At 38.6% G+C, this 21,161-nt stretch overlaps 1 protein-coding gene across 4 annotated transcripts in view; it reads left to right on the forward strand.

The window, feature by feature from the left end:
* The window catches only part of DGKH (diacylglycerol kinase eta), a 268,186-nt gene extending 251,066 nt beyond the window's left edge, over window positions 1-17,120 (forward strand). For all 4 annotated transcript variants that reach the window (XM_019500513.2, XM_019500512.2, XM_059724728.1 and 1 more), the window contains one exon: window positions 1,519-17,120. In XM_019500513.2, coding sequence (XP_019356058.1) covers window positions 1,519-1,571 — 53 coding nt within the window. In that variant the 3' untranslated portion in view covers window positions 1,572-17,120. The remainder of the gene's footprint in view (window positions 1-1,518) is intronic.
* Window positions 17,121-21,161: the final 4,041 nt, after the last annotated feature.

The following is a 21,161-nucleotide window of genomic DNA, read 5'->3' on the forward strand; positions in this document are numbered from 1 at the left end:
GACTGGAGATATGTGTGTTTGCTGATTTTAAATAGGTATTTGGGGGCCACAGATAAAATTGATAGAGAAAAGCTCTGATTCATCACATGCTTTGAAACCCATGGTGGTTTTGTTAGAGAGGAGGAGGAGATTGAGCAACTTGAAACTTGACAAACAAAACATCTGTATGTAGAAGGCAGGTGAATATAAAAGTAAGAGTTTGGGTGGAAAGGGGTAAAGCTGTACCTTCCAATAGCACTTATTGCAGGTAAGTAGCTTACCAGTGCATAACAAAGAGACTCCGAATGTCGTGGGCTATAACATGCACTTTTTGCAGTGTTTGGTAACATTTTGCTATATATACGGAATCACTTCCAGTTAATGCTAAACAACTTGCAATGTTAACTAGGGGTGCACTGATAAAGATTTTATTAACCAGCCCTACTGGCCAGTACCTATCTAATAACTGATATGCAGCACAGCAGCTTATAAAGCAGCATGCAGCCTATAAGTCTGGGGGGGGGAGGAAAAAGGGGAGGGGACAAGAAGGGGCTGGGGGGGGCAGATCAAGGCCCCCACGGTGAGGGAGGGAGTGGGGCAGGGGCAGGCAGGTGCTGTCCTGCCAGGGCGGGGCACAAGATGGAGCCATGGGTGGCTTGTGGAGGGGGGGGCACGGGGAGGGAGGGCAGCTCTTGCAACTGTGCACACCCCGGGGGAGGCACAGAGGGCATGTGCCCCCAGATTTGTGTGCGGGGCAAGGGTGGACTAGGGCTCAGGGCCAGGGGCTGCACTGGCATCTTCCTGGCAGGGGGACTGGGTCGGTGCTGTGCTTGAGGTGGGCAGAGCAGGCAGTGGCAATGTTGGGAGGGAGGGGTCCGTAGTCTGCCCCATAGCCACCCTTCCCAGTATTGCCATCACCTAACCTGAGTGCAGCCCCAGCCCAGCCCCCCTGTTGGGAAAAGGTTGCCACAGCCCCTGGCCACAAGGCGGCAGTGGGCAGCCCGCCTTTACCTTGCTCACAAATCCAAGGGGCATGTGACCACCACTTTGCCTCCCGCAGGGTGCACACAGAGGTGGGATCTACCCCCCACCCCAACTAAGCCCTCTCAGGTGAGCCACCTATGGCTGTCCCATGCCCCACCCCAGCTGGGAAGCACCTGCCTGTCCCTGGCCCAGCCCCATTCCCTTCCTCACTGTGGGGGCCTCGATCTGCACCCCTGCCCATGCCCCTTTCCCTCCACAGATTTACCAGCCAGACGCTGCTTTCCAAGCTGCCGGGCTGCATTCCTGGCTGTGCGCATGCTGCGGCTATGCGCATGTATGCGGCTTTTATCAGTGACATTATCAGTTACACTGACCAAAAAAAGCTGATTGCTGATAATGTCAATTTTCTTTTTATCAGTGCCGGTCTGATATGGACCAATATATCTGTTCACCTCTAATGTTAACTACGTTTCTAATTGTCTGCTGCATGCCTGAAACCATTGGGTTTCTCTTTACTAAATAAACCTTCCTTTTTTTTCTTCCTTTTTTTAATAGGACCTGGGGATAACGAAAGTGGGACATATGAAGCGAATTCTCCAGGGAATTAAGGAGCTTAGCAAGAACACACCTTTGTCTGATGTGTAATTATACTGGTGCTATCACTGGAGAGAGGAAGAACTGCTAGTTAAGCAAAGCCATTGAAGGCACTTTGCTGTCTTTGTAGTTTACTATATGGATGAGTAGGCACTGGTATACCATGCAAGTTAATATATCTGTAGTCTTGTGTGGGGAAGAGCCTGAAGTATGAATCTGAGAGGTTTGGTGCCAAAAAAGAGGTTATAAATTCCATGATAATGTTTGCTTAATGTGTAAACTTGACCGGTTCAAATAAGCACATTTTGGTTAAGAGATCTGTGTATGGTGAAATGTGTTGCCTGGAAAGTGTATTTAAGAAACAATTGCTTTGCTTTAGGTGGCCCAGTGTGGCTCCTTTTAAGTGCAGTAACATATCACTGTACAGCATGAGGTAGTCTCAGTATATTTGAGACACAGCTGCCCTAAAAGGTTCTGTACAGAGATGGATCATTTTTAGTTTTGCATGTGAACTGACATTGCCTCAGGTACCTAGCACTCCCTGGCCAAGGAATATGGTTGAAGACAACTTGTATACCATGAATGCAAACTATAATGCATGGTATGCCTGCTTGAATTGTCCGTTTTTCTGTTGCATGGCACATCTGGTATTTTAAACACTTGAACAACTTTGATATCAGTTTTAATGAGATTTAATTTATTAATACTTGTGCATTTTTTTCTTTTGGGTTTTGTTTTTTTTTTTGGTTATAGGCACTTTTCTATTCATTCTTCAGTGTTGTATTTTACTTAAATATGTTCGGTGGCAAAGGACTTGTGAGTGTGAACACTTAGCGACTGTGCCATATTCAGCAAATAATGTGCATTATATATGATTGAAACATTGTATAGTTAGATCTTTAAATTTGCCATGTACAGTAGGTATTTCAGGTCATTAATTTATGAGTGTTTTGGAAAACCGGTACCTCACAAAATTTATCAGTTGGCTTGTTACATGGAAAATCACAAAGATTTTTTTTCTCATGATTCATTTAATGGAGTTCGTTGGTTACCTTGAATATCCATAGCATATTTGAACTGTTAAGAAGTAACAATGCCACTTACTTTATTGTGCCAAAATGTTAATGCGGTCCTTTTTTAAGTGAGCAGCAAATTCATTTTACATATCCTATGTATGAAAACGTAAAAAAAAAAAAAAAAAGTAACGGCTATGTCAATTTGTGGGGTAAACTTTTATTCATACTATTTTAATAATTTCTTTTAAAGGCTCATAAAATACCAAAACATTGTGCGTAGCTCATCTGCATAGCTATATTCCACCTGTTTCTTGTTACTGCATTTGTAGGTCGTACAAGCAGATTTAGTAAATGTGGTAATACTTCCCGAAGCACAGAATGAGCAGAAACATGTCAAGAATGAATGTAGTTTATACTGAACATTAGAACAGTTTATAAAAAAAAAAAAATAACTTAAACAAGAAGTAGCTTCATAATTGACAACTTAATTTTTCACAAAGTATTTATAATAGAAAACAATGTAAATATCCATGGAAGTTAAAATTACAGGAAAACTACTGAAGTATTTTTAGATAATATGTTGATACAAATTTGTGTATGGCTATATACAGTTGTAAGTAAACTTGTATAAAAAAGATCACTTTTTGCTATTCGTGAGAATGCATCTTGCCAGCAAAAGAGCCTTGGCTTTTATTAACCGAATATCCCCAGCAGCAGAAGCTTTGCTAACCCTTGAAAATTAAAGAGCACATTCCTAGATATGTATTCATTTGTATTTACTATCTGATACTAGAGAAAATTTGCATTTGGTTTTAAAAAGTTTGTTTTTCACAATGAAAGGGAACAGTGTTGAATATTACTAGGTCCTACTTTGACCAATCTGTATTGTTTGTCTTAATATGAGGAAGATTTGTCCCTGGAAAGTAAAAATCTTGATGATTATTCTTTTTTGAAAAAAAAGACCATATGCCACTATGTTGCTAAGAAATATGAAAAAAGGGGGGCAAAAAGCCCAAATTATGCTAAAGTACATTGCTATATGTTCTTCTGCTGTAGATAAAATAAGAGCCAATCCCATGATCATCTGGCACAGTAGATTATACTGGTAATCAAACAAAGGAATGAGTTTGTTCCATTAAGTTTACAGCAACAACCAAAACAAACACTGCTTGCTAAGTGACATTATTTTTGAACTGTTGTATTAAAAGGGCATGCAAACAACGGACAGTTTTTTAAAATGTACTTAACACTGACCTCTTTAAAAGATATTCAGATAGTGTCTGTCATGTCTTCATGAACCATCTTTCCTTGCTTTCCTACTCCACTGTAAGCTACAGTGTTTGTATTGTGTGGCAGCATTCTAATGTGTGAGTATTCTGAGAGGATTAGCCTTGTTCATTCAAGTTCATAATTCATAAAAGGGTTTGGTTTGCTTTCTTACAGAATGATTGCTCCCTTACATGCTCACTGCTTTATTACTCAATGCATAGAATTGGACATGTGGAGCAAGGTTTCTTAAGACTAGGCAGTGATTGAAAGAGGCCTCCACAGAGTGCAGCTGGAAAGTGTGAGCCCCTCTTTTAAGCAGGAAAAAATGGCTAATGTTAATGATTAAACATTTTTTGTCATGCCTCAGATTACCTCAATGCAGAACGGAATTTTTCATTTATTGTCTTTGTGTATTATGGGATGGTTTTTTTTTTTCAAATGATTGCCAAAGAATTTAACTTCAGTTATATAAGGGGAGGATTTTTTTAATGGACAAAGGTATTTCAGAATTTATTTATATAGTTTTTGACAGAAGAAGCCCAGGAAAGCAAAATTTTGTGTGCACCTATGACTTAAAACTTCATTGCACATCAGTTCCATGTGCTGCTGAAGTAAATCTAAAATACAAGAAGGGATGCCTTTACTGCGGGCATAAGCTTGTAACCTTGTTTAGGGAAATGGGTTTTCTACAGAAAGTGGTTTTTAAACACAGTGTTGCCAGCTCTGAGTTTATTGTCAGTCGGTCTGTCTACATCTGCATTTATACCAGTTAAAATTTACTGCATAATAAGCAGGAATAGGCTGGCATCTACATGTGCAGAGCAGCCTGCTATGTGCCCCTGTGGCCCCTGGGAGGAGCTCCAGCCTCCTGCCACATGGCTGCCAGCCCTTGGGACTAACTTTAGTCCCAAACTGAAGCCAAGAGAGGCAGCCAGCCAGAAGTCCTGGGGCTGGGCTCAGGCTGGCCCCCTAGTGGCTGGGCAGACCCAGCAGGGTGGCCCCCTGAGTACTGCTCAGTAAGGCACTATCAAATTTACGCTCAGGTCAGCATAAGTCTCCATATTTACTACATAATACAGGCATGCATGTGTAGATGCATGCCCATACTGCACAGTCATTTTGGTTACTGTGCAGTAAATCCGCACATATAGATGCACCCGGTGTTTTGATATTTTTTTTTGGTTAGGCTTTTTTGTCATTAGAACCCTAGCTCCTATAATCAGGAGATTACTTGAATATATCAGCTTTAATTTTTTAACAAAGTGATTTCTGAGTCTTTATGACTACATTGAAAAATGTTTCCCAGAATATGAATCCTAATTTTTTTAAGGCAAATAAAGAATCCTAAAACATTTTTTTTAAATCTTATGATATTTATGCAAATAGATTTTTGGGAGCTGGACTTGTTATACATAAAACCTTGGTGTATGTAATACTATAAATAAATAACAATACTGGTAAGAAAAAAATGTTCATGGCTCAATACACTTAAGTTTCAGAAAATGGGTGTGTACCACTGTAAATGTGCACAAGGCAAAACAGAGCAGTCAGCATTGTTTTTAAAAACAGAAGTAGTTATATGTGTATGTGTCCATATGAGTTCACTGCCCTTTATGGAAGGAGGAAAGGGAAAGCTGCATATTTGAAAAGGATAATACAGTGGCAAGATTAGATGCGTTTGTTTTGCTGTTTTATAGCATTTTTCTAGTTTCTTATATTCAACTATTGTAGCAGCCTCTGTTTCAGATGATACATGTGCTACCTTTTATAATATACAATGCCTTCTTTTTTAAAAAGTCTAATCAAACCATAAAGACAAACTGTACTACTTTCTATGATATTTCAACATGGAATTCTTGTATAAAAAAGTGAAATTATAAACTGTTTTAACATTCTTCCTTTCTATTTTTATGCATTTTCCCCTTCTTATTTTTTCCTGTAATTTTCCCCCTATCACATTTCTATTTATCCTTACAGGGGAATAGAAAAAGTATAAAACAACTGACTGATCAACCCCAGACACCCTGCTATGAGGTTTGTGTGTCTTTCAATATAGTAGTTCTTTCTCATATTATGTTCTGAGAATGCAGTTATATCAGAGCTTGTGAGCTACTAAAATCAGCATTGTCACCCTCTATTCCCCACAACTTCCTCCCCCAAATTCTTGTTAAAACTTTGCATCTTTTAATACAAGCAAGGGGAATTGTTTTTCCTATGTAATGCCCATATTCTGTGTTTAGGTATATTTGTGTATTTTGACTTTGTACTAATATGTAACCTGCCAGTGTTTGATTTTTAACTGGACTAACTGATGCAAATTCACCTTATGAAAACTGCACAATGCCTAGATAACACCCATTTTATTTCATAAGGTATCCTGATAAAAATAGTGTTTTGTCATTGTGTCATAATCCTCCCCTGGGATAGGAAGCTTATTTCACAGTTAATGGTAAATTAATATATAAACCAAAACATTAACAAAATATTTAATTTTAGTTTGACAATGCATTGTACATAGGTAATGTCACATTGGACATGCGTGACAAAAAAAGGGCAGAGAATCTATTTCGCTTGATTCTTATTGTTTATGATTGCACTATTAATGTTTACCACTGTTTAGTCATATTTGTATATGTACCTCTAAGTATTAAGCTTTTTTATTGTTGAACTTTGTTTAACAGTTCTGGTAACTGGTAATTAGTAATGTAATAAGCTTTGACATTTGTAAAAGCTTCAGTTATGTGAGACACATTCTTGAGGATAAATGAGTTGGAGTAATATTTATTGTACAACCAGGAAATTATCTGATGGTTCATGGGTCAGTTCAGAGCCATATTGAATTATATGGAGCTTTTCTCTTGCCTCCAAAGTAGATAAATATCTCACTACTCTATTAATACTGAGTGTTACATCTATACAACAGGGTCCTTCTTATGACGATTCTTTATCAATAGATTATAAACTTTAGGATATGATTTTTATATCAAAATGTTTTCATGCTGCTTATTTCAGTTGCAAAGATTTCAATGTTTGTAGGAATTCTCAGTGACTTCTGTTGGCTTGAGCAAAAAGTAGATGGATATTTTTTATGTAATTGAGAAGTTTGGGGAGGGTGATGATAATATTAAGTACCACTTGATAACCTTCAGTAAAAAGTCTTCACTGGTTATGTACAGATCTACTCAAATATAAGATGATTGCCTCCATAATTAGATTCTATATATGGAAAATTTATAAATTTGTTATAATTTTCCAGGTATAGAACCTAATTATTGGAGATTTGCCTTGAATTTGTCCTCTTCCTCTTGCTACAGCAGGGAAAATAAATCAGGGGGAGATCAGGGGGGCCCCTTGCCCTCTGCCCCCCAACTTCCCTGCCGTGCAGCCCCTTCTCCCCACCTTTACCGTCAGAACCTGCTCTCTATCAGCATATGGAAGTGAGGGGTAAATTTTAAAATAATGACCTGGAGATAAAGGTTTCTTTAGTAATTTAGTTCATTCAGAATTGATGCATTTTACCTTTTTTTTTAAACTGCTGCAAGTTCTAGTGCAGGTACTCCATAAACACACTTTTAAGCAGCACTTGTGTACCTCTTTATAGAGTACAAACTCTGCATTGATATTGGTCCAAAGCCAAAAGGCTCATGATTTACCATATAGTCCATTGGGCTGTGCCCCAGCAGAGTCAAACCATGGTGTTTCAAGCCATGATGACCCCATTGCTTAGCACTGCTGAGTATGTGTATACTCCAGATACGCACCCCACAAAGGAGCCATATGTTAATTAGCCCCTCGCCTCTCTGCCCCACTCATGACTGGAACTGGGTCTTCTTGTCATGAGTCCTGGGAAGTTCCAAAACTTTATATGCAGATGAGGTGCTGGGCATCCTGGTCTGGCTCCACCTCGCAGACTGTGGGGCCACACTAATAATATGAGACAGGCTGAAAGAGGGGGTGACAGGGATTCTGGGTGAACTGTTTGGGGCCCTGTTTGATGATGTTTGCCAGAACTTTGAGACTGGTGAAGAAACATGAATAATTGGAAATGGAAAAGAAAGGCACAGCTCAGCTCTGGGAGTGAAGAGGAAGTTGAAGTGTATTCAGTGTATGGTTCACCATGACTTGTGAAAGTTATTGTTATGGGGGACTGAGTACAGTGGATGCTACCATATATTTTATTCAGATGTGCTGCACTAACCTAGCCTTGTGGCAGGTTCCCATCAGTATGTATGCCCAGTATGGCCCGTGTGTGTCACAGTCATGCTTAGTGTTGGCTGCATTCAGCTTCATAGTTGGTTTCCATTATTGAGCACATGCTGCTTTTGGCAGCAGTTTAATGATATACAGCATATTTAATGAGGTTTTCGTGTGTGGAAATGTAAGATGAAGGGCCTTTTTCCCCCATGCTGACTGAAAAACCTTGGCTTGTATTTAAGTAAATATAGTATATATGGGATACAGTGTGGGACTTGATCTTTTATACAAAAATGCCTTTTCTAGTTCTTTTCTACTACTCTGGCCTTAGGTTTAATAGCTCTGTCAGTAGTTTGTTTATATACTTGATTTTTTCATTTCTGCCATACAGAAGCTGTTTGTTCCTTAGAAATTATATTGTGTTGGGAAGCTTCCCTTCTTTTCTCTGCCAAGCCTAATTCTGCAGTCCATTTAAGTTAGTGGCCAAGCTGATTTCGGGCCCGAATGCATTTGAATTCTGGAATTAAAGACTAGCTATAGGCACTTAATTGCAAATTCATGAATATACCAAAGAGCAAAACGGCCAAAAAAAAAGTAGAAGTAAAATCTTCTGAAGTGTAAAATGTTCATATTTCCAGCATTTGCAATCAAGTTTCATTAGGTCTTAAACTTATGATGTAAGAAATAAAAAGATTTTACAGTACAAAGATTTTATCCCTTGACAGGCCTGAAAAATAAAACATCATCACCTTCACAAATGGCATTCAGACATTTAATGCCCTTTGCTAAATTGTAAAAATTATGATAGTTGTTTACCTCAGTGAATGTACAGATCTGTTTGGATGCACTTTAACATTTTTGTCAGGTAGGGTTTAAACACATACAGCCAGATTTTCAGGACATTGCACTTGGGATCCTTAATCTAAAAATAACGCAGTGTCCAAAGTGACATATAACAACTAATAATAATAAATCAAAATTTCTTTAAAAATATGCACTAGAATAATGCAAATCTAAAAAGACTGGATCTAATACTGCATCTTTAATTTATGTGAGAACCTTTATACGAGTATTTTCAAGGATATCTCTGTTCTTATAGGTACTACTACATAAGTACAGGCTGTAGAATTTGGTCTACTCTATAACATAGTGGCTGTCAAATCCTGCTCCAGTTATATTTATGCAACCTCAGCTGAGGTCTGTGTTTGGTCTGCTTTTCTTTTGGCATATTTGTTCTGCCACCAGTCAACATGATGTTAGAAAGAAATGGGCATCTGATAAACCTTACTGACTGTGCACAGTGCATTTTTTTTTTAATATTTAAAGGAGAAATCAGTCCAAACATTGCAAATGTAGACTAGTTAATGAAACTTGCAAGAAATAGGCTAAAAGCAAAAGTGAAACACATGACTGAATTTTCATTGTTAAAACTGAGAGAAAAGTAAAAAATTGTGAATATGAATAAATAAAAATAAATCAGATTTTACAATCCTAGTTTTAATAATCTAAGGGGATTGTTAAATAGGTTGAGAAATCTTTTACTGGAATTACTGTGTGTTACGTAAATAGGGAATTGTTGGTATGATTATTAACCAAAATGAAATAATTATTAATTATTTCTTTAACATAGATTCAAAAGGGAAAATAATCAGCATTATCACGTAATTATTTTTTTCCCTTGGCATCAGTAGCAGTAGAGTTTGTTTAGAATTAATATTATTTTTGGTTACAGTGTGAATGATGAGGTTAGTGTGAAAGCTCTTAGAAGCCATTTAGTTGTACTATGGTTAAGAAGAAGGCACAAGGAAAGAGAATGTGTATGTTGAGAGGGCAGACAAGGTTCCTTGGGTGAATTTGATATCTTTTATTAGACCAACCCAAATGGTTGGAGAATAGTTATTAAGCAAGCTTTCGGGTTCAAAAACCCTTCGTCAGGCTAAGGACACTGTTGAGAGGGGGATGTTGTAGTGCTCAGCAGAGAATTTTTAGACCGTATGCTTTCTTTTGGAAATCTTGAAAAAAAATTATCTTAAACATGTGCAAGGGAGTTGTCAGACATGCCCTTGATCATGCAAAAGGTACTTATTTTTGTTTGTTAGGCTTTCACAACATTGCGTCTCTATACATTTTGAATGTGCAATAAGATTTTGCTACCTTGCTTGCTTAAGTGTCTTAGAGGTATGTACCTATTATTTTAGAATCTGAGTGCTTCCTGACTGGCTGCAGACTAACAGTAAGCTTTAAAGACACACTTTGGAAAATCTACTCATATATATGACAAAATTCCTCCCCCCATTCCCAAACATGGAACTCTAAGTTATGAGCTTCCGAACCTGCTGCGTAAAAATTACATAGTTAGTAGTGAGAGGCAAGGATTTCTTAGAGTAGTATCTTTTATTGGACCATCTGTGTAGTTAGGATGGAATGAGACAAGCTTTTGAATGCAAGATATTTGTCATCAGGTCTGATCAGACCACCAAGGCATATGCTGTTTTTGTTTCATTATCAGAGCTGAAGAAGAATGCCTTGCATTCAAAAGTTTTTCTAACTTCATCCCAACTATATAGTTGGTCCAGTAAAACATATCACCCTAAGAAATCCTTGCCCATTGCATAATTTCTGGACCATCACAGTTACAATATCACTCTTCCACTACCTTAGGTAATAGCCACATTCTCATATGTTCTTTGAAGGATGGTACACACAACCTTTCTAAAGCAGGCAAACCATATATCAAGTCGTCTAGTTTGTTAACTTTACACGGTGGGTATTTTTTTCCTGTTGTGCAGCAGGAATAATGTTTAAACCAGAGAAATTTTCTTACAATAAATGGGATTCTCAGTTATGAAATAACTTGGCTTGACATGAGCCTTAGCAAGTCATTGAGCAATTTCTGAGAGGTGGTGAGGCCTGAACTTGGCAACTCTCATAATTGAGCCCTTTGTCACCTTAAAAATCAATTTAATGCCGTGTCTCCTCCAGTACCAGAAACCTCAGACCTTCACCCATAATGGCAGAAAATACCAGTTAAATCCTACAAACAAAAGTCCTTATTGTAACTTTCTGTTCAGTCAAACTTCCTACGGGAGCTAAATTAATTCTGACTGTTGTTTTAGAGCCTAGTCCTAACACTTACACAAACTGACATTTAGTTAATTATTTCCTATTGACAATTATTAGAATCCCTGCTCGTAAAAATATTACTCTTAAACCAAAGTTAGGAGATGTATAGCTCACTAACATTCTTAGTGAACGGGACTTTTTCAGATGAACTCTTTTAACCAAAATGTGATTTTTTTTTTTTAATTTAATAACCAATATATGATATCCATTTTGCTTATTTTTATATATTTTTTCAGAATTATTCAAAATAAATCAGTTTTTTTAAATAAGTTTGCTTCTAAAGATGTTGGTTAAATTTGAAGCTTCCCTGGACTCTGTCATGTGCTGTTCTTTGTGTTGATAAGTTATATATGGTGTTTTTGGGTTTCTTTGCTGAACTAGTGGAGAAAAAATGTATTGATATTTTCAATGCGAAATGCTCCATTTTTTTTAAAACAGTGATTCATTCTTTTTTTCCTGGAATTTCTTTTCTGTGAAAAATTTCAAAATTTTGCATTTTCCCAGATCACTAGATTTTGTTTCATCACAAATTAGGGCAAAATGTCAATATTACAAACTTGTTCATAAACAAATTTTAGATGCATGTAAAATTTTGTGTGGAGCAGTAATTACATTGGTATCTGGGCATAGCCTTGACCTGCTTTATTTGTATACAATAATGTAGTTAAGAGAGAAACAAAAATGTGAGCCTGACGTTTTCTCAAGTCGCATCTTTCACCTATCTTTTAAAAATATACTACAGGAGAAGATACCTGTTTATTTTTTTATGTTGGGCCTTTAAGGGCATATTCAGGTGAGGACACATGTGCTGTTCATGCCATTGCAGACCTGTTTTCTGTGCTACAAACTGCATGTGGCATACTTGCAGGTGTTTGCACTGCTAATTTGCAGCATGGTGGTAGCAGGTCTTTATTTTTTTTGACACTGGGAGATCCTGGCGTCAAACCTGTGCCAGAAAAAAACGGGGCAGTGCACATGGCAGTGTGCACAACCCAAAACCAGAGCCTGGTTTCCGAGGACCCCAGGTAAGACATCTGGGGACAGCCCAGGTGCTGGCTCCAGCCTCCTCTACTCCACTTGGAGCATTTTTCCCTGAGCTAACCCCACAGGGAAGGACATGCGCTGGGGCAAAAGTAGCCGCACGAATTTTGTGCCACTGCTTTTTTTCCCTGAAGCAATGGCATGCCCCTGCTCTTGGGGACGTGGCCTAAAAGTTTACTGCAATTACTAGTTCCATTAGCGAAGACTTTTAATGTGAGAAAAATAGTTGTAAAAAGACAAATACGAGGTGCAGAAAATGCTTATATTTCTTGCTCTTATTCCTAGCTAGATGCAGAGTGGTTAACAAATAATTAATTGGCAGATGTAAACTAAGAAAAAATCATTAACATTATAGTAGTCATGTTACTACCTGTAGAAGACTCATGGCTATGACTTGGGGATTATGGTAATAAAATAAGGAGTAATTCATGTTTTTTGAGGGTTTAAACATCACTGTCAGATTTTGAGTGTATTGTAGCACTATTGCTATGCCTGTTTACCCTGATAATTACCACTGTTCATTAACTGTTCACTGATGGTTGGTTTATTTGTTAACATAGGCCACTGACAGACATTCATTTAAAGGTGTGTTGGTTCTGTTTCCCAGTTCCAAATTCACGTCACCTGCCATGCTATATACATGCATAGCAGGACACATGATTTTGGGATCAGGGATCAGATCCCAATTGTGCCCTACTTGCAGGCACAGGGGGAACCTGGGATTGTGATCCTGGGTTCCCCCTGTACTGGCAAGTTGAAAGCTGGGTTCCTGACAGTCAGCTGGCTCTAGGACTGCACCCATTTCAAGCTCCAGTATGATCCTGATGCAAGTGACAAATCAGCTGATCATTGGCCAGCAGAACTTGCATTGAACCCCAAGACTGTTTCAGATCTGGGCAACAATCAACTTATTGTTGACCGGTGTGAACCACACTGGAGCTAGTTAGAGACCCTAATGCAGTCTTAACCTTGCCACATGTTCAATTTAGAGCACGATAGAAACCAGCCACAAAAATATTGAATGTTTTTATGTAATATTTTTGTGGTTGGTTCCCATTTTTGTGGCACCATTAGTTGCCTGACTATGTGGCCAGGTTACTATTTAAGACTCAACAGACTAATCACGTCGTAACTGTAACATCTGCCAAGAGCCATAGAAATGGTGTCATAATAGGACAGCTCTTCTAAATTTCTAACACTGTAATTTCATTATTGTTGCAGTTGTGCTCTAGGTTGACCTTTCAATATTGAGTGATGGTGAGAGGCCCACAATTCAGAGCAGAGTGGATTCTCTTGTTTCCCCTGCTGCAAATTATTTCAGTTCTACAAGAAAGCAGCATCAGTAGGGACCTCTCCTGTAGTCTCATTTATATTGACACTCCAGCTGAACTTGCGTCCCATTGTCTTCAGCCTTTAAGAGTGCAGTTAATCTTAAAATTATTTAACTATTACCATTTGACTATTTGAGTAAGAACTTCTAGTACATGGGCAAGGGCTGCACTATGACTCCCCTAGACCATAAAAACTGATAAAATAGTTTATCAGATAATGACATCATTCACGTGCTTCTGGTTGAATTATAGATTTAAAATGGACCCGAAATATGCAACTCGGTTTCACCTCCAGAAATATATGAAGTGGGAAGTAGAACTGCAACAGGTTTTGTGTGTGAGGCAAGAATTCTTGTGCTTGATCTTCTTTTTTTTTTTTTTTTTTTTTTTTAATGGACCACCTGTGTGGAGGTCCAATAAATATGCTGTTTTTCCCATGCATGTGTGCTTGAAATGCTTACATATACATGCTGAACCAAGCCCTTCCTGTATTCTGATTGGTGAAACATGTCTAACTGCCACAGGCACCATTATGTAGGAAATTTTAGTATCTTTGCAAATGTACAAGCTAAAGCCCTGTACCTGCAAAGCTTTATGCATGTGGTTAGCACTAAACAAATGACTGGTCCCATTGAGACGATTTAAGTTTACATGTGCTTAGCTAATGAAATTATTCCTCATATAAAAATGGCTATTGAATTGGCGATCAGTAGACTTTCCAGACTTCATTTACATATACATAAATGTTTACGTCAGCCAATATTTGTGTATGTGTATATATAGGCTGGTATATATGAATGTGCTTACATACGTGTGTGTGTCTGTGCTTGGGTGCATGTGTGTGTGTGCACCTCCTATGTGCTTATAAGTATAATTACGCTAGTGCAGATCCGGAAAACTTAAATACATTTGATGCTAATAACTTAGTCTTTCCTAAAAATATTTTTATATCAGATGGACTGCAGGGTGTTTTACAGATGCTTATGATTTAGAATATTTATAACAGAGATTGAAATGGCAGGATGTTGATGATTGTTGCCATTAAAAGAATGCTTAAAGATTCCAGGTTAAATCCTGGCTCCACTGAAATCATTGGAGCCAGGATTGAACCTCTTATTAGTCTATTGTTTACTGTGATTTTTCCTATTGCGATTATTTTTTTTGAAAGTGAAATGTATTTATTTTTTCCCTGATGTGAAGTTTTTAGAAGTTTTTTATTTTTTTTTCTGTAGAGCTTCCAAAAAGTAATGCTGGTAGTAGTAATATGTGCAGTGTAGACCAAACATATTTTTCATTGCTTTGTTCCTTCATTATGTCAAAGAAAATCAATTATGAATTCTAAAATGTTTTTTCTAAATTATTTGTAAAGATTCATGTAGGATCTTTTTAAAAAATGGATCACATTTCTTATTCCTGCTCTCTTTCCCCCCCCTCCCCCCCCCCCAACATACAGCATGTACCATGGTCAGCAGCAATGAGAAATTATTCCTGTGTTACTGGGGAGTTGCCCCATTTTTCTCAACCCACAGGTTTCTTATCATTCATCAGGCATGGCTTTTAGTATATTCAGAATTAGACACTTTTAAATGCTTTTATTTTGTCCAAAATGTGCTCATTAAAATTTATTATAGAAACACAAATATGTATCAACAGCTTATTGTACAGTGGCACTTTTCACTTTTGCTATATATAAATAAAAAAAATATATATATAAAGTACGTGATGTGGTAGGGCCACATTCAGCAACCAGCTGAAGTTAATAAAACAACTTATGTAAAGGAGGAAGGATCAGGCCCTTGATATGTACCACTCTAGGAGAAATACAATATGTAGTGCTTCCTGAATCCCTCCAAAGAGTGTATTTGTTTTTGATACCTTAGATTTATTCTTCTTCTGTTTTGCCATGCAAAGATGTTATGTTGTGAAAATTCAAATCAGCACCAAATAGACTGTTAGTACTTTTAATATTGTATCTAAGGGTAAGTATAGTACTTGCAGATAATAACCATTGTGCACTTTGGAATATGAGTGTCTAGAGCAGATCAGTATTCGTCCATCATAATGAAGACCATCTTGGACTACTGTAGGGCTTGTAAAATTACACAGCATTACCAATGTTGGCAAAAGCTGAGGAGCTGATAGTTAACTATTTTTCCTTTGATGCAGGTCTGTTCTAAAGACATCTGTCCAGAATATCAGCTCTTCACTGGTCTTTCTTTTAGGTTCACACTTCTTAGGTTCCCCCCTCTCCTGATAAAGTGAACGCAGAAGAAAGGTGTATGTACAGCCCTAATTGAGTTCACTGGGAGTTTTGTTAGATAATTGGCTGCAAGATCAGACCTCCAAAGACTAAACATAACGGGCTCTGATTGTGCAATGCATGCTAACCTCTGAGCTATTGCAGAATCCTCCTGAGGCTTTGCATGGACATTCTGGTCCCACTCACTGGATCTGATTGCAGGATCTAGAACAAAGGTCTTGGTTTATCTCTGCTCAGGTCAACAGAAAAATCTTCCATGCCTTCAGTGGGAGCAAATTTGTATCCAAATGAGATGACAGCTTTCCTTCTACAAATCATTATCATTAATGAGTTGAAGTAAGTCAGGAATTGAGTGCAGGAGTTGCGCATGTTGTCCTAAAGGCTGTGTCGAACCAAATCTCCAAATAGAAATGGAGTAAATGAGGGAAAAAGGATAACCCAGTGGATTAGATACTATACTGAGTCTAGACCTGGCTTTCTGCCACTGACTTGACATGTGACCTTGGGCAAGTCACTTAACCCCTCTGTGCCTCACTTTTCCCATTTGAACAATGGGAATAAGAATGTTTACCTACCTTTGTCAAGCACTTCGACATCTATAGACAAACAATGCTATATATGTGACTATGTTTTATCGACACTATTATACTTAGTATAATTAAGTTACTTTTGTCCATAACACTGCAAGAATTGCTTTTCTTAGTTTCAGTTCTGGTGATTCTGTTAATATTTAAGGACCTACTACATTTCAGGAAGTCAGTTTTGACGCTTAGTCATGCTATAGTACTTATAAATAAGACACATAGTGGGCTCTGTCTGCTGCAGGAAAGAGTAAAACTTTAAACTGCCTGACAAACTTGCCAATCAAATATATCCAACAGAGCAGGGGATGTAACTTTTGGCTTTATTTACTTTTAATAATGGTAAGGAACAGTGAATTTTGTTTGTTTACATACTGTTTACAATGGCACAGTTTTATTTTTAATATATAAAACAATTGAGGTATTTATTGCATATACTATTTTAAAGATGTTTTATGTGTTTTCACCTTTGGAATATATTGTTACATTTCCTTGTACAGATAATTTGGGTGGCTTTGTTAATATAGTTAGTAATTTTTATGACTACTAAGTGACCAGTTTTCTGTGCCTTTTTATTGTTGGATGCATGATTACATATTTATTATTGTATGGAAGTCACTGAGATGTGTATTTTTGTATTCTGCTGGAAGCAATGGTTGATTTTATTGTACATTTATAAGACATGTCTCCTGTAATGAGTGCTCACTTGAGATCTTCCTTCTCAAATAAACAGAATGCATTCAGTGTTCTTGAGTTCTTTCTGTACCCAAATATTAATTGAGGTCCTGGAATATGAACAAAGCCATTATTTCCTGAGTGTTAAATGATGGTTGCTCACCCGTGGGATTTAGAACCTAGGGCTTCAGCAGTGCCATCTGTTTTAAAGCAAAATTTCCTGTTTCAATGAATAGAACATTAAGTTGTTGGCACAATATGGAACTTGGTAGTTTAAAAGAAAACTCTGCAAATTTAAAATTGAATACAATGTGGATGTGTAGTTATCATGTATCACCTCTGTTCAGTGTGCCACACAGCCCTAAATTTATTTTTAAATTACAGGCTTTAAATGTGACTTTTAAATAAGGTGTATGCCTACGTGCAAGCCAGCATGAAACTTCTAAGTAGGTCAGTGTGTGTGTGTGTGTGTGTGTGTGTGTGTGTGTGTGTGTTTACATTGCAGGGATCTTGTGCTAGATGTTGCCAACATGCAGCAAATAAAATGTAAAAAATAGATTTACACCTGCATCCTTAAATAAGTCTTTAAATCAGAATATACAATACTGCCCATTTTTCCAAGTAACAAGAATACAAATATGTTTTTAGCAATGTATTCCGAATGTTTGAACAGTGACTTCTAAATGTCATCCCAACTAAACTTGCCAAGATTTCGAAAAGATCAGCAGGCAACAGCCCTCCTCCATTCTCTGGTTTAGTGGGGTACTAGCTTAGTACTTACAGGAGCTGTGCTGTGTAGGTAGCTGCACTAATCATGGTGACTGTAAAGGGAAAGTTAAGAGTATATTTAATTTATTTTTTCTCAGGGTGATTAAGAAAGGATGCTGTAATGTAGTCAGCATCAGATCCAGCACATAGTGGCCTGTTGCTGAGATGTGAACAGCTGCAAGGCACTTTGGGCCAGATCTGACTCCACTTAAGTTGACTTAAAAAAATTGTTAGCACAAAAGATGGGTGAGTCTTTTGTCTTCCCATTGCTCTTCTTTTTTCACTTAGTTCTAAGGCTAAGATGAAAGCATGTTATGAAAAATGGATGAATCCATGGATTTTCAAACTAACCACTTAAGCACCTAGGTAGGATCTGAAAAATTCACCTTCAGAGCCTCTGCTCTGTCACTGCAGTGGTGTAAAACCAAAGAAAATACCCCTCTGGTAAACGAGCTATATAAAGGTCAAGAGTAGGCAGCCAGTATGTGATGGGAGCTCCAGGTGCTCAGTTTCTGGGGATCAGAACCTATACTTTTCATTTGCTTGCATATACATTATGTTTTAAGTAACCCCAAATGATTGGTTGTTATCATGAATATTTAATTTTCATCCCAATGGCAGAACTAAAGAAACAAAAAGTGACACGGAGCACGTCCAGACGAGCGTGGTCATGTAGTATGTGGCACCGCAAACAGATTTGCAGTGCCACATACTGCACAGTCTCTAATGTTCTCCATGCTGCAAGGGCACACTGCCCAAGTGTGCGCTGTGCCTTTTTTTTCCCACAGGGTTTTCTGACCCCTGGATATCCAGGGGTAAAAAAACAAAAAAAAAGGTGCAGCACACGCTTGGGCAGCATGTGCTGCTGAAAAGCAGAGCTGGGCCACCCGAAGCTGTGCTGCGGCTGCCAGCCAGGCTCTGCCCAGCAGGAACACCATGGCTGCAGCCCCAGGAGACCTCCAGGACTCCAGGTAAGGCTGCTAGAGCCAGCACTGTGCTAGCCCCTGCTTCCCCTAGTACCCCACGGGTAACTTGCTGCGCGCCAAAGTGCACGTGGCATAGGCATTCCCTGCGGACAAGTAGCTGCACTGCTAGTTGTTCCCAGGGAATCCAATGTCCCATCTAGACACACCCACAGTGGGCACATCTACATGAGATGTTTACTATGCAGTTGCCTAATTAACTGTGCAGTAAATGTCTCAGCATCTATGTGTGCACCTCTATTAGGGTGCACAAAAGTAATAAACTGCAGCAGGTTAGAACTTGTAAATATAAGCAGAGCCCTTCTGCAGCATGTGGAGCCTCACTAAACCAATATGCTCTGGAGTTTTTTCCTCCTGGGTGCACGTACAAATGGCAAGCCCAAGGTCAAAAAAAACTGGAGATACAAGGTCCACAGAGTTTATTCGTGTGCATTTATCGCACATGTAGATGCGCCCAGTGTTAGGAAAAGCTGCTTCTGAAAGAAGATGGAAGGCACTACTGGAGACAGCAGGTACTCTAATAGTGTGAGTAGGCAGAGGATGAGGAAAGTGTGGCTGATACCATGGATACCTCAGAAGCATCTGTAACAATGATTCTTACTGAAGAGTAGATTTCCCAAATCTGAATGCCACCATGTTTTACATGTGTCTACATAACAAATGAAAGAATATGTAGGGCATGTCCAGACGAGTGCAGACATGCGGTATGTGGCACCAGAGACCCACTACTTTGCAGTGTTGCGGGGGTTGAGGGGGTTGTAAAGCCCAAAAGCAGAACACCCAAATGCAGAAGTTTAAGCCCAAATGCAGAACACCATGAAGATATTTTAGCACTCCTGAAAATATAAATTTCTTTCTGCCTTGTCTAGAAAGAGAGATTGCGGTACTTGATGCAGTGTTTTCCAAGAAAGGATATACTGGCATGTAGCTCTGTCAGATTTTGGTAAGTCAAGAAAAAAAAAAAAGGTGCAACAGAATGGAGGAGCTGCAGTTAGAACTGCTGAACAATTCGAACATCTATTAGCAAATCTAAATATTATGCCCAACTTTTTGTGTCTCATTTTTAGCACAGAGGGCAATAAGACATCTGGTCTAAACAAACCACTCCCAACTGGGGTGGGGATGACCAGAAAAGAAGTGTTACAGGAAAAGCAAAACTTGGAGCACTACACGTGCTCATCATTTCACGTTAACACTAAGAGGACTATGGTGCAGAAACAAAAACAATTAGATTAAAATGACACTATTCAAACCACTGAGACAGAGGGTTTGTGCTTAGGTTAAAAATCTGCCACTGTTCTGGAAACAGATGTCAGAGTATAGAGATTACTGGTCAATTTGGAAAATGACATTTCCTTTGGAACTATTACAAGCTATTTTTCTAATTACATAATTGCAGTTTAGATCATATTTATATGTGCACTCGCAGAAAACAAAACAAGCTTTTAAAAAAGCAATCATGGCCTGAACTGCTGTAGCCACCTAGTGGCAGCACGGTACCATAGATCAGTTTTCATTCCAAGCATGGCAAGGGATAAGGAGCTTGAAATGCAGTGAAGCCAGAGTATCCATCTCCTGAGAGAAAGCTGTCTCGTGTGACTCTTCAGTTACTTCTTCTAGCATGAAGCACTGGTTACCACTTGCCCAGTAACAGCATTGACCTGCCATCAGTCCTTTGATGATGGTGTGGCAAGGCTTTGCAGAAAGGAAGGAGAAAAGCCTAGAAGAAGGTTCATTATGGGCCAAGAACAGCACTTGAAATTTTTGCCTCAGGGTTCACCTTCCTTTCCCTTTTTCTTTACAGCAGTCCACAATTCTGTGTCTCTGAAACCCTCTCTTCCCCATCCTTCCTGCTCTGTAAGCTCTGCTTCTGTTTGTATCATTTGTCCTCTCCCAAGTTGCACAGCTTTCAGTTAAGGGTAGTAGGAGTAGAGGGGACAGAAAATTGTTTCCCAAAACACTCGATGTAGCTCCTAGAGGGCCAGATGTTATTCTGTGCTGGCAGATAGCAAACAACTTCTTTAAGGTGAAGATTTTCCTCCTCCTCCACACCCCATAAATGGCATGGAACTCAACTGGGATTTTTGGAGGGTTTGCAATTTAATTGCCTTGGTGGAGTAAACACTGTGTGTGTGTGTTACTTGGCAGAGGGGAGTGGAGTTGGTAGCCTTGTCTATTGCTAATCCGACCTCTACCTGTTCTCTCATATCAGAATGTGCATTAGTATGCCTTTCCATTAACAAAGTGTATTATATCATTAGGATGAACCCACAGGGAGCACTGATTGCCAGATAAAAATGTCCTTATCAGGTTCTTGCTGAAGCTGTGCTGACAGGGAAATAAGCAAATGTATTGGCTTATTC

Source organism: Alligator mississippiensis, chromosome 1 (assembly GCF_030867095.1).
Source record: "Alligator mississippiensis isolate rAllMis1 chromosome 1, rAllMis1, whole genome shotgun sequence".
Classification (NCBI taxonomy): domain Eukaryota; kingdom Metazoa; phylum Chordata; order Crocodylia; family Alligatoridae; genus Alligator; species Alligator mississippiensis.